At 41.6% G+C, this 16,237-nt stretch overlaps 1 protein-coding gene across 2 annotated transcripts in view; it reads right to left on the bottom strand.

Annotated features, from left to right (window-relative positions):
- Positions 1-516: 516 nt before the first annotated feature.
- The window catches only part of EPS8L2 (EPS8 signaling adaptor L2), a 186,566-nt gene continuing 170,845 nt past the window's right edge, over positions 517-16,237 (bottom strand). For both annotated transcript variants that reach the window (XM_075326874.1, XM_075326875.1), the window contains 10 exons: positions 15,080-15,228; positions 14,786-14,936; positions 12,704-12,742; positions 12,506-12,609; positions 11,125-11,233; positions 10,897-11,019; positions 8,808-8,937; positions 8,363-8,540; positions 5,409-5,541; positions 517-2,969 (listed from right to left, as the gene is read on the bottom strand). In XM_075326874.1, coding sequence (XP_075182989.1) covers positions 2,901-2,969; positions 5,409-5,541; positions 8,363-8,540; positions 8,808-8,937; positions 10,897-11,019; positions 11,125-11,233; positions 12,506-12,609; positions 12,704-12,742; positions 14,786-14,936; positions 15,080-15,228 — 1,185 coding nt within the window. In that variant the 3' untranslated portion in view covers positions 517-2,900. The remainder of the gene's footprint in view (positions 2,970-5,408; positions 5,542-8,362; positions 8,541-8,807; positions 8,938-10,896; positions 11,020-11,124; positions 11,234-12,505; positions 12,610-12,703; positions 12,743-14,785; positions 14,937-15,079; positions 15,229-16,237) is intronic.

Genomic DNA, 16,237 nt, shown 5'->3' with positions numbered 1-16,237 from the left:
TTACTGATGAGATTACCGTTTAACCTAATGATAATCTTTTTTTTCTCTATACATTATAGATTCCGCTAACCTTGTTAACAAGAATATAAAGTGATAAGATTGTATCATTTGGTATAGTGTTCTATATGTATTTCAGTTGCAATAAACACAAACTTTGCATAAATCAATAGTATAAAAAACTTTGTAGAACATCTCCTAAGAGAATTTAGCTTCTATCTGCACTTATGAGCCACCTCTTCCCCTCTCTTGTGCCTCTTTAACTCATCTTCCAAAAACCCCAGCCCAGATCCGTTTTGTCAAGAAGGCCTGCCTGCACAGGAATATGTTAGGTTATGGAGAACATTGAAATTTATATGTAGAAGAGAGGGGGAAGCAGAGCCGAGGAGCGTGCAGCACAGTGAGAGAGAGGCAGACACAGGCAGATCTTGCTGCAGCTTCTAGGAATTTTATTTCCCTTTAGTACTGGATTCACAGCTACACAGCTCAGTACTGAACATAAAGTGATAAGATTGTATCGACTGGTATAGTGCGCTATATTTATTTTAGTTGTAATAGACACAAACTTTACATAAAAATCTTTGTAGAACATCTCCTATGAGAATTTAGCTTCTATCTCCACTTATGAGCCCACTCTTACCCTCTCCTCTGCTTCTTTAACTCATCTTCCACTCTAAAAAAAACAAACAACCCAACTCATTTTGGGAAGAAGGAGTGCCAGCACAGGGATATGTCAGGTTGCACAGCATATTGAAGTTTATATGTAGAAGAAATTGGGAAGGAGAACTAAGGAGCAAATTGAGAGAGACAGGCAAATCGTGCTGGATTCACAGCTACACAGCCCAGTACTGTTTTATAATGTATTTGTGCAACAGGGAAAAAAAAACCAGAAATACACCTATCTGTGTACTGTGTATGGGAGACATCCGAGCAGCTAGTCTCCACCCACTAGCTCAGAGATAACTGAAAATTAGACATAGATCCTGCAGAGAGGGGAAAACTGGTGAAAATACAGGATACAAGTTACATAATAATAGCATCAGATTCTAACTGCAGCCACCACCAGAGGGAGCTAAGGAGCTGACTGCATACAGTTTAGAGAGGCAGACACAGGCAGATGGTGCTGCAGCTTCTAGGAGATATATTTCACTTTAGTGCTGCATTCACAGCTACACAGGTCAGTGCTGTTTTACAATGTCTGTATGCAACGTGGAAAGAAAAACAGAAATCAATCTGTGTAGTGTGTATGGGAGACATCAGAGCAGCTAGTCTCCACCCACTAGCTCAGAGACAATCGAAAATTAGACATAGATCCTTGCTGAGAGGGGAAAACTGGTGAAAATACAGGATACAAATTACATAATAATAATAGCATCAGATTCTAACTGCAGCCACCACCAGAGGGAGCTAAGGAGCTGACTGCATACAGTTTAGAGAGGCAGACACAGGCAGATTGTGCTGCAGCTTTTAGTGCTTGATTCACAGCTACACAGGTCAGTATTGTTTTATAATGTCTTTGTGCAACATGGAAAGAAAAACAGAAATCCACCTATCTGTGTACTGTGTATGGGAGACATCAGAGCAGCTAGTCTCCACCCACTAGCTCAGAGACAACCAAAAATTAGACAGATCCTGCAGAGGGGAAAACTGGTGAAAATTCAGGATACAAGTTACATAATAATAATAGCATTAAATTCTAACTGCAGTCAGCACCAGATGGAGCTAAAGAGCTGACTGCATACAGTATAGAGAGGCAGAAACAGGCAGATCGTGCTGTAGCTTCTAGGAAGTATACATAATAGTTACAAATTGTGTCATTCCTCGTGTACACACACAACAAATTATCCTGAAAAGTAACCTGAGCCAACAAGTGCACTTTAAATTAGACTCTAACTGCAGCCACCACCAGAGGGAGCTAAGGAGCTGACTGCATACAGTTTATATGATCAAATGGAACAGAATACACCTCAAAACCATAACTGATTAATAATAATAATAAAAAAAAAAAATAAAAAACAAAAATCATCAGATTAGTTTTATTGGATTGTTGACCGGAAAATGTCCACTTAGTTCAGCTACAATTGAGTTATTGATAAGAAAAAAAAATATATATATATATTTGGTACACAAGTGTGAAATTTCTTATGCGTTATGTATTCTATATCACGATATTCCTTTTTATTTCCAATATAAGATTTCATTAGTTCTGCCTAGTCCAAGCAAAACCCTCCTCTGTAGCAGCATCTTATGCTATTATGTGCATGGAAGAAAATGAGCAAAATAAGGGATATTTTTCATTAATCTGCTGAATGATACGACCAACTATGTGCCCTTCATTTCCAGTGGAATGGAGATTTTCCAACATGCCTTGCAAAGATGGTAAGACTGACTTTACCGTCTCGGCAAAAAATAAAATAAAATAAAAGTACATACATAAAAAAATAATACTTTCATGCAATACTTATTGCTCTCTTCCCTATTTACCCTTTAACTCCTAGCAGGACAGTTGGCCTCATAGGCAGCGAAGAAAGCAAAGTGTTCTAGAGATGAAATATATCCGTGAGATATACAAACATAAATATATGCGTATTATATATATCTATACATACATGCAGATATCCTCTAGCAGGTTCTGCTACTGACAAATGATTACAGGCAATGGTGTTTGGTGGTGAAACTTCTGCAATGCACCACATTTCCCACTAGAGGGCGTGATAAACCGTGCTGCGCATCTATGTATACATTTATATATGTTTCCTGCTGAGGTCCGCTTCTTCTGTCTCTTGCTTTAACAAGTTATCAGTATCAAACCATAAACCTTATACAGCCGGAGGCATAAATATCTGCAGCGAGTAATTTTGCAAGGCGACGTGGGTAGAGAAACGTAAAGGGGAGACGTCCTGCTAGTTGCTCTCAGCCTTCTCTTGACGTCGTTTCATGATTTCCTGAAGTTCTGATTCACCCTGACTTCTCTGCAAGAGAAAAAAGGTCACAAAGGATTAAGAAAAACTGATCCAGCCGTCAGTGGTATTATATCTATACTGTGACATCACTGTGTGTATTATCCCCATACTGTGACATCACTGTGTGTATTATCCCTGTACTGTGACATCACTGGGTGTATTACCCCTGTACTGTGACATCACTGTGGGTATTATCCCTGTACTGTGACATCACTGTGTGTATTATCCCTGTACTGTGACATCACTCTGGGTATTATCCCTGTACTGTGACATCACTGTGTGTATTATCCCTGTACTGTGACATCACTGTGTGTATTACCCCTGTACTGTGACATCACTGTGGGTATTATCCCTGTACTGTGACATCACTGTGTGTATTATCCCCATACTGTGACATCACTGTGTGTATTATCCCTGTACTGTGACATCACTGTGTGTATTACCCCTGTACTGTGACATCACTGTGGGTATTATCCCTGTACTGTGACATCACTGTGTGTATTATCCCTGTACTGTGACATCACTCTGGGTATTATCCCTGTACTGTGACATCACTGTGTGTATTATCCCTGTACTGTGACATCACTGTGTGTATTACCCCTGTACTGTGACATCACTGTGGGTATTATCCCTGTACTGTGACATCACTGTGTGTATTATCCCCATACTGTGACATCACTGTGTGTATTATCCCTGTACTGTGACATCACTGTGTGTATTACCCCTGTACTGTGACATCACTGTGGGTATTATCCCTGTACTGTGACATCACTGTGTGTATTATCCCTGTACTGTGACATCACTGTGTGTATTATCCCTGTACTGTGACATCACTGTGTGTATTATCCCCATACTGTGACATCACTGTGGGTATTATCCCCGTACTGTGACATCACTGTGGGTATTATCCCTGTACTGTGACATCACTGTGGGTATTATCCCTGTACTGTGACATCACTGTGGGTATTATCCCTGTACTGTGACATCACTGTGTGTATTATCCCCCATACTGTGACATCACTGTGTGTATTATCCCTGTACTGTGACATCACTGTGTGTATTATCCCTGTACTGTGACATCACTGTGTGTATTATCCCCCATACTGTGACATCACTGTGTGTATTATCCCTGTACTGTGACATCACTGTGTGTATTATCCCCATACTGTGACATCACTGTGTGTATTATCCCCGTACTGTGACATCACTGTGGGTATTATCCCTGTACTGTGACATCACTGTGGGTATTATCCCTGTACTGTGACATCGCTGTGGGTATTATCCCTGTACTGTGACATCACTGTGTGTATTATCCCCGTACTGTGACATCACTGTGTGTATTATCCCCATACTGTGACATCACTGTGGGTATTATCCCTGTACTGTGACATCACTGTGGGTATTATCCCTGTACTGTGACATCACTGTGGGTATTATCCCTGTACTGTGACATCACTGTGTGTATTATCCCTGTACTGTGACATCACTGTGTGTATTATCCCCATACTGTGACATCACTGTGGGTATTATCCCTGTACTGTGACATCACTGTGGGTATTATCCCTGTACTGTGACATCACTGTGGGTATTATCCCTGTACTGTGACATCACTGTGGGTATTATCCCTGTACTGTGACATCACTGTGTGTATTATCCCCCATACTGTGACATCACTGTGTGTATTATCCCTGTACTGTGACATCACTGTGTGTATTATCCCCATACTGTGACATCACTGTGTGTATTACCCCTGTACTGTGACATCACTGTGTGTATTATCCCTGTACTGTGACATCACTGTGTGTATTATCCCTGTACTGTGACATCACTGTGTGTGTTATCCCTGTATTGTGACATCACTGTGTGCATTATCCCTGTACTGTGACATCACTGTGTGTATTATCCCCATACTGTGACATCACTGTGTGTATTACCCCTGTACTGTGACATCACTGTGTGTATTATCCCCGTACTGTGACATCACTGTGTGTATTATCCCCGTACTGTGACATCACTGTGTGTATTACCCCTGTACTGTGACATCACTGTGTGTATTATCCCTGTACTGTGACATCCCTGTGTGTATTATCCCTGTACTGTGACATCACTGTGTGTATTATCCCTGTACTGTGACATCACTGTGTGTATTACCCCTGTACTGTGACATCACTGTGTGTATTATCCCTGTACTGTGACATCACTGTGTGTATTATCCCTGTACTGTGACATTGCTGTGTGTATTATCCCTGTACTGTGACATCACTGTGTGTATTATCCCTGTAGTGTGACATCACCATGCTTGTTATGCCTTCATTTCTTTCCTTGTTGTGTCTGGCCATCCTTCTTGGGTATATTGTGTGCTCAGAGTCATGGTCATGGGTATAATGTAAGGTAGCCGACTCGCCATCATTACAATGAGGGTAAATCTTTAAAAATGATTGTATTTACCTCTAATTGAGACTTTTGCACGGCCAGCTGACTGTAGACTCTTGCACCTTCTTCTCCACAAACTCTCTTCAGCTCTTCTTTATTGAGAGAGAATATTTGTACTCCGGTTAATATGCCCAGCTGTCCTGCGGTCCTATAGAGAAGGGACAGTGTCCATGACAGTTACATACCACTATAGAATGACCATTACTGGCTCCTATAGAAAGTGATCACATTATTAGGCATCTCCTTATCATGGTGTGTGACACTATTCTTTCCAGTAAATGAAATGTAATCCTGATTGGATCAACAATTGGTCAGCGGGGTGTAAAGAGACTGTACTTGCATTACTGACAGCCCTTAATAGATCTTTTATGCAAGCCTTTGCACAAACTGTTTAACGTAAAGGGAATCTGTCAGCCTGTTGATTGTTCGGTATTATGAGAGCAACATCATGTAGGGGCAGAGACCCTGATTCCAGTGATGTGTGTTCGTGATCCAATGAAATCAGTGTTTTATCAGCAGGAGATTATCACTACAGGACGTGGTGTAACCCAGCTCCCACCACTGATTAGCAACTTTTTGTAAATGTTCAGTGTACACAGAAAGCTGTCCATCAGTGGCATGGGTGGGGTTATACACAGCTCAGTATTCAGAGCACTGCTAGATCTACAGAAGAGAAAACAGTGATTGCATCAAAATGACAGCATGCAGACTAATAAGTGACACATCGCTGAAATTATGGTTTCAGCCCCTACATCAAAGTAAATAAAAAGTCAGAGTTCACTTTTACACTTTTAAAACACTTTTACAGTCTTAGTTCGCCCATCCCTAGTTATTACCATTGAGTGCTGGCGGCCTCTGTAGGTGAAGCTTAGTAGTACATGCTGACCATTCAAATGAATGTCTCAATGTACAATGCATAGACAGAAGTGGTTAGTGAGAACCACCAATGCCAGCAGACCACGCAGATGCTCGGGGGCCCGTGAGTTGGGGCCCCTCGATGCTGATGCAGTTGAAAATAATTATGAAAAAGGGAGAACTCTGTGACGCTCCCTCCTCCATCATTCTCCCTTGGAGGCTGACATCTCGGCATAGCGCGCTCGCTGTGCTGAGATGAGCAGAGCTGAAGACCTCTTGCCACAGAGACAAGAGCAGTGGAGGAACGATGGGAGGTGAGTATTTATTTATATTCTATATGGAGGAATATGGGGTGCATTATACTATATGTAGCACTATGGGGTGCCCATTATACTATGTGGATGACTATGCTGTGCGCATTATATTATATGGAGGACTATGTTGTGCATTATATTTTATGTATGACAATAGGGGTGCATTATATTATATGGAGGACTATGGGGCCCATTATACTATATGGAGGACTATGGGGTGTGCATTATATTATATGGAGGACTATGGGATCCATTATAATATATGTAGAACTATGGGGTGTGTATTATATTATATGAAGGACTATGAGGTGCGCATTATACTACATGGAGGACTTTGGGGTGTGCATTATATTATATGGAGGACTATGGGATCCATTATAATATATGTAGAACTATGGGGTGTGCATTATTTTATATAGAGGACTATGGGGGTAAATTATACTACATGGAGGACTATGGGGTGTGCATTATTTTATATAGCGGATTATGGGGGGTGTATTATACTTTATGGTGGGCTATGGGGGTCCCATTATACTACATGGAGAACTATGGGGTGTGCATTATTTTATATAGAGGACTATGGGGGTAAATTATACTACATGGAGGACTATTGGCTGTGCATTATTTTATATAGAGGACTATGGGGGTAATTGATACTACATGGAGGACTATGGGGTGTGCATTATTTTATATAGAGGACTATGGGGGGTGTATTATACTTTATGGTGGGCTATGGGGGTCCCATTATACTACATGGAGAACTATGGGGTGTGCATTATTTTATATAGAGGACTATGTGGGTAAATTATACTACATGGAGGACTATTGTCTGTGCATTATTTTATATAGAGGACTATGGGGGTAATTGATACTACATGGAGGACTATGGGGTGTGCATTATTTTATATAGAGGACTATGGGGGGTGTATTATACTTTATGGTGGGCTATGGGGGTCCCATTATACTACATGGAGAACTATGGGGTGTGCATTATTTTATATAGAGGACTATATGGGTAAATTATACTACATGGAGGACTATGGGGTGTGCATTATTTTATATAGCAGATTATGGGGGGTGTATTATACTTTATGGTGGGCTATGGGGGGCCCATTATACTACATGGAGGACTATTGTCTGTGCATTATTTTATATAGAGGACTATGGGGGTGTATTATACTTTATAGTGGGCTATGGGGGTCCCATTATACTACATAGAAGACTATGTGGGAGCCAGTATAATATTTAATAGGGTATGTGAAGGCCATTTTACTATTTGGAGGGTTATGAGGGAGCCTTTATACTTTATGAAGGGCTATGAAGGGGACCATTATACTGTTTGCAAGCAATTATACAGTGTGAAGGTTTTGTGGGGTCCATCATACTGTGCGGAGAGCATTATACAGTGTCAAGAGGTGTACTGTATGTAGGCCTAATTTACTGCATAGCTTGCCATGTGGGGGTCACAGTTGGTGATTATACTGTGTTGGGGTCACCATACTTTTCCGGGTTAATTGAGGGTGGGCACAGTAGGGTCATTATACTGTGTGGAGGATACTGTAGAGGAATTCTCTGTGGGGGTATTGTACAGTGTTTGTGGGGCACTTTTGGTGGCCCCATGCTTTGTGGGTGCAATGAGAGGGGAATCTAGGGGCTTCAGTAGGAGGAAAGTGAGTGTAGGCCCCTGATGAGGGCTGCTGTTTGTGAGTAACGCCCTACTGTCAGAGAGGTAGTAATGTATAGACGTAGGGGATATGATGGCGAAGACCATGCTAAGGGGAGAGCAGGAGTCCTACTTACCCTTGACTAAAGCCCTTGGCGTCGAGCCAAGCTTTGACTTCATCCGGCTCTGAATCAAAAGTTAATGGTACGTGCACTTGCTGAGCTTTTGGTACAGCAAAGTTCCTTTTCGGTGCCTGCTGTGTTGTCAGCTTTTGCAGGAGTTCATTGTTCAGGTCATCCATATTGTGAATTATCTCTGTAAGAACAACAACAGACCTGTTATCTATTGCCAACACCTAGTGATTGACAGTCCATTACTGCAAAGACTGAATGGAATTGATAACACCTATGTAAAGCCATGAGCTTCCGTGCACAATCACACAATTCCATGAGTCCAACAACCCAGTTTCAAGACGAATACACATGGAATATGTTTGCCAGAAATTTGTTATCTCCAGATTTCTCCCAGAAGACTTAATTCACCCTATTAAAGACATACATAAAAGATCTGCGAGAAACTTACGCTCCTTCTTGTTGTTTGACCATCCAGACGTCTCACTCCCCCACTTATCACCAGCATAACTACCAGGAATCTTATATATTGGGCTAACGGGACCTCTGGAGTTCGTCTCTCCTTTGTACTTGGGTGCAGCCTGAACATAAACCAGATATGTATTAAAAAAGGGCAAATAAGGTTACAATTGTTCATTGTAATATATTTAAATATTATTTCTTATAGGATGTTACTAGAGGGGAGCGGACCCGTAGAAGTCTGGGTTTGCCGGAATAACCAGCCAAGGTAAAGCTGATAGCTGAGGGCTGCTGCCCACTATTGTCTGTTTTACCTGCACTGGTTATCAAAAATAGGTGGGAGCCCACATCATTTTTTTTTCAATCTTTATTGTTTACAGCAGCATACAGTCATCTAACGCATGCAATAAAGCTTGTTTTTTGGCTGCAGCCTTTTAACAAACTTTTTAAAAGTCCATGTTTGTGTCCAAGCCCCAGACATCCAGTGTCCGGTATAAACCTCGAGCTTTACAGTTTGGTTTTGCCCATCCTTAGACATTACACATTTTCTAAAAAAAAAAAAAAAAACTCATGTTTTTGTCATGAGTGTCTCCCATCATTAGGAGATTTGTGATAGGTTTGGGACCGGAGTCTCACATTGCCTTGTGAGACTTTAGATTTTGAATGTGATTTGCTTTCTTTTAGAGCAGCGAAAGTTAAAGTAATTTTCCTTGCTTCCCTTCAGGTGAAACCGGTTTGTGACTACTTCCGTCTCCTTTAAATAGTCACAAGATCCATCACCTGATGCCGGTAATAGAATCTCCATTCTTAACTAGTCACCTTGGAGAAATGAAGCATCTGGTAGCCACTGGCGTCATGCTGCTGCTGGAGCCTTTGGTTGTAGCTCTGTTGCCTGCAGCCCTGGTGTCTGGCTGCAGCTGTAAAGTTGGTTGTGTATCCTTTTGTCTATGTGTTCCTTCCACTGTGTTATTTTACCATAGTGGTGGCATCTACTCTCCAGCCTTGGCACTATACAGGGTGAGTGGTGGGACAGTTAGGGACTAGACACATGATGGCGAAGGGTGGAAGGACCCTTTTAGGGATGGTAGGATATTTTAGGGGACAGACACTGGTTAGTGTCAGGAGGTGTCCCAACCCTCGCTCCCTATCATCAGGGTTTTCCTCTCCCTTAACATCTCCAATGATTCTTGTGTGTTATGCCGTGCACCGGACAGTTGTTGGTCCGTGCGTCTCTCACGCCGTGCATCAGACATTCACCAGTCTGAGCATGACAGTTTTAAAATATACAGTAAAAATAGAGTATATCTTCACTGACAAAATAACCATTATGAGATTTCACCTTTCTCTGCACAATTCGATATTATTTGGAGGTAAGTCCTTGTTGGGTAGGAATCCCATATACTGAAGCTAGATTTCTTAAAGACTGTAAAAGTGTTCTTTTATGATCTTACTAGGGGTCAAGGTACAGTAGATGAACAGCTATGAATAAAGACGTTTCATTCTGAAACACATAAAATGTCTGTATGCTTGTATATATCTCTGGTTTTTATGACTTTTTGAAGAAATTAAAGGAACATTTTTTACAAGGAAGACAAGATTTTTCACGATAGGTAGTTAGGGGTTTGAAGAGTCATGGCTATATTTCAGTAAAATTCAAAGCAGACCTTGAAGTATACAAGAAAGAACAATTAATATCTATCCATGGAATGGATGGATAGAAGAACGGGGCAGTCATGGTCACACATGCACAGTACTGCTCCCGTAGGATGGAATGGAGGGGTGATCACAGGTGCACCAATGCCTTAAGACTTTGGAACCCTCGTTCTCTAGATCATGAGGGTTCCATTGGCCGGACCACTACCAAATATGCATTTTTCATCTACGTTGTGGATAGGAGTTAAATGTGGGATAACCCTTCAATATGTGTTCAATTATTTTGGTATTTTAGTAGCTTATGGGTATCATATTGTCTTGACCATCAAAGCCTTCTGCTGCGGCCTACAAGAGTACAATGTAGATAAGTAAAACATTTTGGTAAATGATGCATGGTCATTACATTTATTTTGTGGTGGTAAACTTACACTGTGACCGTCTAATTGATCGGCTTCATCAGTAGACACAACATCTAGGATATTATATGGGACATATCCCTCCTGCCCAATTCTGTTTCTTAATTTCCACCACTGCTTATTGTCCTCCAGAATCTACAAAATAAGGGTAAAAGTTCTAAGAAATGTGGATTCTCAATGGAGCTTATTTTGGTGTATTTATTTGTTTTAATAAAACCTGTGATGATAGACAATGCTTACCTCCAGGACTTCATCTCTCAGCACTGAAAGTTCAGTGGCATTTCGAGCGGTGAAATCGTAGCGAATTTTGGCGCATTTCTGTGGCTGTGCCGGCACTGGTGCGTCATAACTGTTTATTAAGAAACACATATACTTTAGATATTTTATGAGGGGCTGGTAACAGAGATGGTTGCCATAAGTGTTGGGAGTGCAAAATTTGGCCACCATTGCCCCCCAACGTTAAATGAGTAGTGCTGACAAGCATTGCTTCCTCTTAGTGCAGTGTGCCCACCCAGCACTGCCTATGCAGAGCACAACATATGTGTTCAGCTGCTACACTCTGCATAAGCAGCGACCAAGATAAAAAGCTGAACAGTTAATACATGAAGATAGTACACATGATTCAATTGCTAAGAGACTCTTTTATCTTTTTATATTTTTATTAACCAGTGTTAAGCTGAGGGCTTGTGTTATGGCTAAGTTTAGGGTTAGGGATAGCGTAATAAAATATAGATAAATATAAATACATATTGCATAAAAATTGTAACAACTGCCCTGGTCGGGTCCCGTTTTCCCCGGCTGCCGCTCGCCCTCCCACATACTCTCCTGCCTACCTCCCCTCCTGGACCCTGTACATGCTGCGAAGGATTCCCGGGAGTTCACCTAAGACATGTGCACACTGGCCCTCCTCTTAAACGGCTGGCGTGATAGTTCCAGAAAATGCCTCTGAGCCTATGGTTGAGAGACACTATGTATTTAGGGAACCTTCCCATTAGGGGAGGTGCCTGCGTAACGCTTCTAGTTAGTCAGTTAGTTTTTCAGTCTGCTACCTAGCTAGTTGTCAGGTCCTGAACTCCTGTCCTGTTATCCCTGTGTCCGTCTCCAGTACCTACCTTCCGATACCTGTATGCCCCTGTCGTGCCCATTATTCCTGTCCATACTCACCTGTCGAGCCTGCCTCAGTCACCCAACCTGTACTCGGCTATTCCTGAGTCCATCATCTGCCCTGGGGATCAGGTGCCACAGTCACTACCCTGGGAGTGTTACCTGTTGTCTGCCTTGCGGTGGTTGCTTAGTTAAGCCTCTCCCACTAAAGGGTAATCCGGGTCCCCCCTGTGGTCCAGTGGGTCCACTAACCCCACTCGCTCCGACTACACCAGCCATGAGCGTTACAATATGACTTTCTATTTTTAACATTTTATGTTGGACTTTAGCAAAATGTGTAAAAAAAACTAAAGAATTAAGGGGCAAAGTTGTATGATTATTTTCTTACAATGCAATACATGGATTCTGGACTATGGGAAGGGGCTCAAGGAGACCTAAGGGTCCACAAGTTAGGGGGCACAAAATACTTGGCTGGTTGCCATACACGCTGATAAGACAACAAATTATTACCACTCACCTTGTGAGTTTTGGGCTTGTGCTATACTCTGGCTTTATTTCTGCAGGAAGGGGCTGTTGCTTGAATGATGGTGTCCTATAAGGATTACCATTAGGAGGAGGAAACTGAAAGACAATATGAGGACATTTCAGCATCATCATCTCTGGGAGGGTTAACAATGGAGATGACAATATAATGTAATAGGTTTTTTTATCTTACATTGTTCCTGGGTCCATGGTTTTCCATTGGCTTTGGTGGCTACAAAAAAAGAGAAAGAAAAGCTTTATCAAAAAGAGCTGCAAGGTGAGGCAGGTATCTGCAAACCTTCTAGCTTTCCTGACTAAGTAGATATGTGTGTTTCTTATGAAAAGACGAAAATGAACCATGTTTCCTTATCTGTGTTGTGCCATTCCTCTTTAATTCCACCTTGGAATATGCAACTGGGTTTTGCCATTTCCCTATATATTTTAACAAATTTAGTCTAAGGTTATGTTCACATGTCCTGTAGTCGTCCGTTACAACTTTTTTGCAAACGGATTTGTAACCGATCCGTCATAATGGATGACTACAGGATATGCGAACTCAGTCTAACTGATGTCTACATGTAAAAAAATGCATTTTGAGTTTTAGGACCTAAAGAAAAACTTCAGTTTTGCCTACATAATATCATGGGTGTGTCACAGGTGACAGACAGTCATGTGGTTTCTGGCAATAGAAGGTCACAGCGTTTGGCTGCGAAAAATGCTCCCTGACTTTCTATTGTTCCTGCTGTCAGTATTCATTGTACTAGGTAGCTTTCCTGCTGGGTTTTCATCTCTCCTCCTTTAGGACCTGACAGGAGCTCGCTTTCCACCCAGCTACTCATCATCAGTATTCTCTTGGTGCTTAAATACTCCCTTCTTCCCTGAAATAGTGCTGGTGATATTATTCAGTTAATTCTAGCTCTGGTTGCAAGCAGGTGGCTTGTACTCATCTGTGGTATCTTTGCTGAACTCCTGCCTGTGTCATCTGTTTATAAGTAGTTCATGCCTTTTCCCTTGTGTGTTCTCCTTGTTTCTTCCTTTAGCGTTTAGTGGGGTTGACGAAGCACTCATCCCACCTGTTCCTTATTTAGGGCTCAGCACCTGGGTTACCTAGGGTCAGGTATCCGGCTTGGCGTATAGGTGCGGAACCTATCTGGGGTGGTGAGGAACCCCAGGGAACAGCTGTAGGTTTGGTCAGGGATCATCATCTCCCCCTTCCATAGATGAAGTGGTCCTCTTCCCTTACGCCGTTCGCTTGGTACTTCCCCATACCTAGCGTAACACATTGTGGTGAGACGGACACAAAGATTGATGGCAAAAAGTAGGACAAAGTCACCACTTCTCAAAGCCACTTTCCAGAATTTTAAATCCTAATCTCACCTTAGGTTAGAACTAACTTTACTTCTCAATCACATGAAGTCGTAGTGTTAAAAATCTGCAAAAACTTATAGCCGGAGGTCTATGTTCTAATGGTGGTAATGCTACATACTTCTTTTCTGGTCATATCGGAAAATTTGGTTCTCTGATTGAGATGTGAGTGGACATTTTGTCATGGTCCTCTCTCTACTGTAAGAGTTTAGGGACAAGTTTTGGGTCTCAGTCTCATTTTCCCTTGTGAGATTTGACAATATAGATGTATTCCCTTTCCTTTGGGGAAGAGAGGATAATGTCTGTATTTCCTAACAGCAAGCAGTCACATTACCATCTCAGGTGTTTCCGGTTTGGACCACTCCCAGTCCCTTTATTTGCCCTCTGCTACCAGCAGAGGGTGCCGGTTATTCTCTCTTTCATTTGGATGTTTGGCCTGGAGGTGAAAAGAGCTAGTTGGGCCCTCTCTTGAAGTTCCTGTGGTGGCTGTAGTCTTGGGTCTGACTGCAGCAGTCTGTTGTTGTTTTCCCCCTGTCTAAATTCCTTCCCTGGTATGTTGTTTCAGCACAATGGTGGGACTAGTGATCCTTATCTACCCACTCCCTAGCCAGGACTAACGTAGGGTCATTCAGGGCTTCAGGTTCCTGCTCGGCGACAGGTGAGGAACCTGTATAGGGACTAGCTAGGAGTGCAGGGTACAATGGCAGATAAGTGAAGGAGGTGTCCATCTTACCTCTCACTAGTGCTAGGGCTCACCGTTGTGAAAGTGTCCCAGGTGTACCCCTTGTTTGTCAGGGAATTACCCCTGTTAAGTTGTGTGTTTGGCTTCACACCAGACCTTCCTAAGTCCGCGTCATGACACATTTGTTTTAAAAATCCTGGAACTAATTTACAATAATGAATAACCTACCTCGTCTAGGACAATGAGTTTAGCAGGCTCTTGTGGGTGTATGACTTCTAGCTCCCAAGATGCTCCTTGGAAGATTTCTATTGGAGGCAGCCATCCACTATTGAATTTGGGTATGTATTGTGGAATTATAGGTTCCCTTGGCCATTCTGACCTGAAAGGTTAAATAGGAAAGTTAGTTACTGACACTAAAGATTATACCAATAAAAACTGAGTTTATTGGATATTCTCAGAAATAAAAAAATCTTTACATTGATATAGGTAAAAAATATTAACATGATACTTCTTTGCATTTACCTTGGCTTAGTCCATCGTTCTCCCAAAGATTCCCAGAGTACCATTTCTTTTGGAGTTAGATGACCCCTCAGGAAGTCGGTGGCTTCCTTGGATAGGAGAGGACAGGTGATGGCTCTTCCTAAATCTGGTCCTCCAGAGCTCTGTACTATCTACAAGACACCACATCAAGTAGATCGTACCATGTTAAGAAGATAGACATTTGCTTGATCCCTATTCTCAAATTCATGTTTACTTTCTAAATATTTCAAGAAGACTCCCACGAGATAGTAAAGAATGAAATTCTATTCATGAGAGTCAAAACGATACGGAAAACAATCTAATTAATATTAAAATATATATTTTATGAAAGTAAAATAATTTCCTTTACAGTAACTAGGGTCAAAGTGCATTAAAGGACAGGGTTTTTCAAACAAACGGCAATACAGGATAAGATGGAAAATATAGGGCCACTTAAGATAATAAATAGCTGGGTGGTAATCTATATATTATCAAGTAGATAAAAATAACAATCCAAATAAATACATAAAAACCTCAAATAGTAATTATTTCCACAGTGTGAGTATATGTATGAGGAGCCTGATGCTACTGGAATGTCAGCCTGATGATTGAAAGATGTCAGCAAAAATAATGCCAATATAGATTCTGCATTTATAGCAAAACAATGATAGAGTATGACCGGTGTGGTAACCTGATACAGAGTCAATTGAGCACGTATGTCTTCTTCCCGACGCGCGTTTCGTCACTTATCTGACTTCCTTAGGGGGGGTTGATGTGTGAGTGATTGTGGGTTAGCAAAGCGAGTGATACTTAAACCCAATGGTATAAAGAACCGTAGGGGAGGAATTTCGAATTTTCCACTCAGAGATTGCCGGATATGATGGCGCACAGGCCATGTGACCATGTCTCACTACAAGTTATGTCTACATTTTGTAGCTTTATATTTGTCTCTGGGCTGAAAGCTTTGGTGATCCCAGTAGTTTGCCTGGCTACTAACTATTGTTTAGCTTCTACTATTCTGATTCATTGAATAATATTCTTGTGTGCCGAAAACTATTCTGATTGCAAGGTGCAATATTTTTACTTAATTAGTCAATACATGCAAAATTGTTTCCTAGTCTTCCTTCACACATTTGAGTATTTCTGTTGCTTGTAAAAAAT

This window comes from Anomaloglossus baeobatrachus, chromosome 10, assembly GCF_048569485.1.
Source record: "Anomaloglossus baeobatrachus isolate aAnoBae1 chromosome 10, aAnoBae1.hap1, whole genome shotgun sequence".
In the NCBI taxonomy this organism is placed as follows: domain Eukaryota; kingdom Metazoa; phylum Chordata; class Amphibia; order Anura; family Aromobatidae; genus Anomaloglossus; species Anomaloglossus baeobatrachus.
Note: the sequence above shows the minus strand (reverse complement) of the source record. Positions and strands in the feature narration are given on the sequence as shown.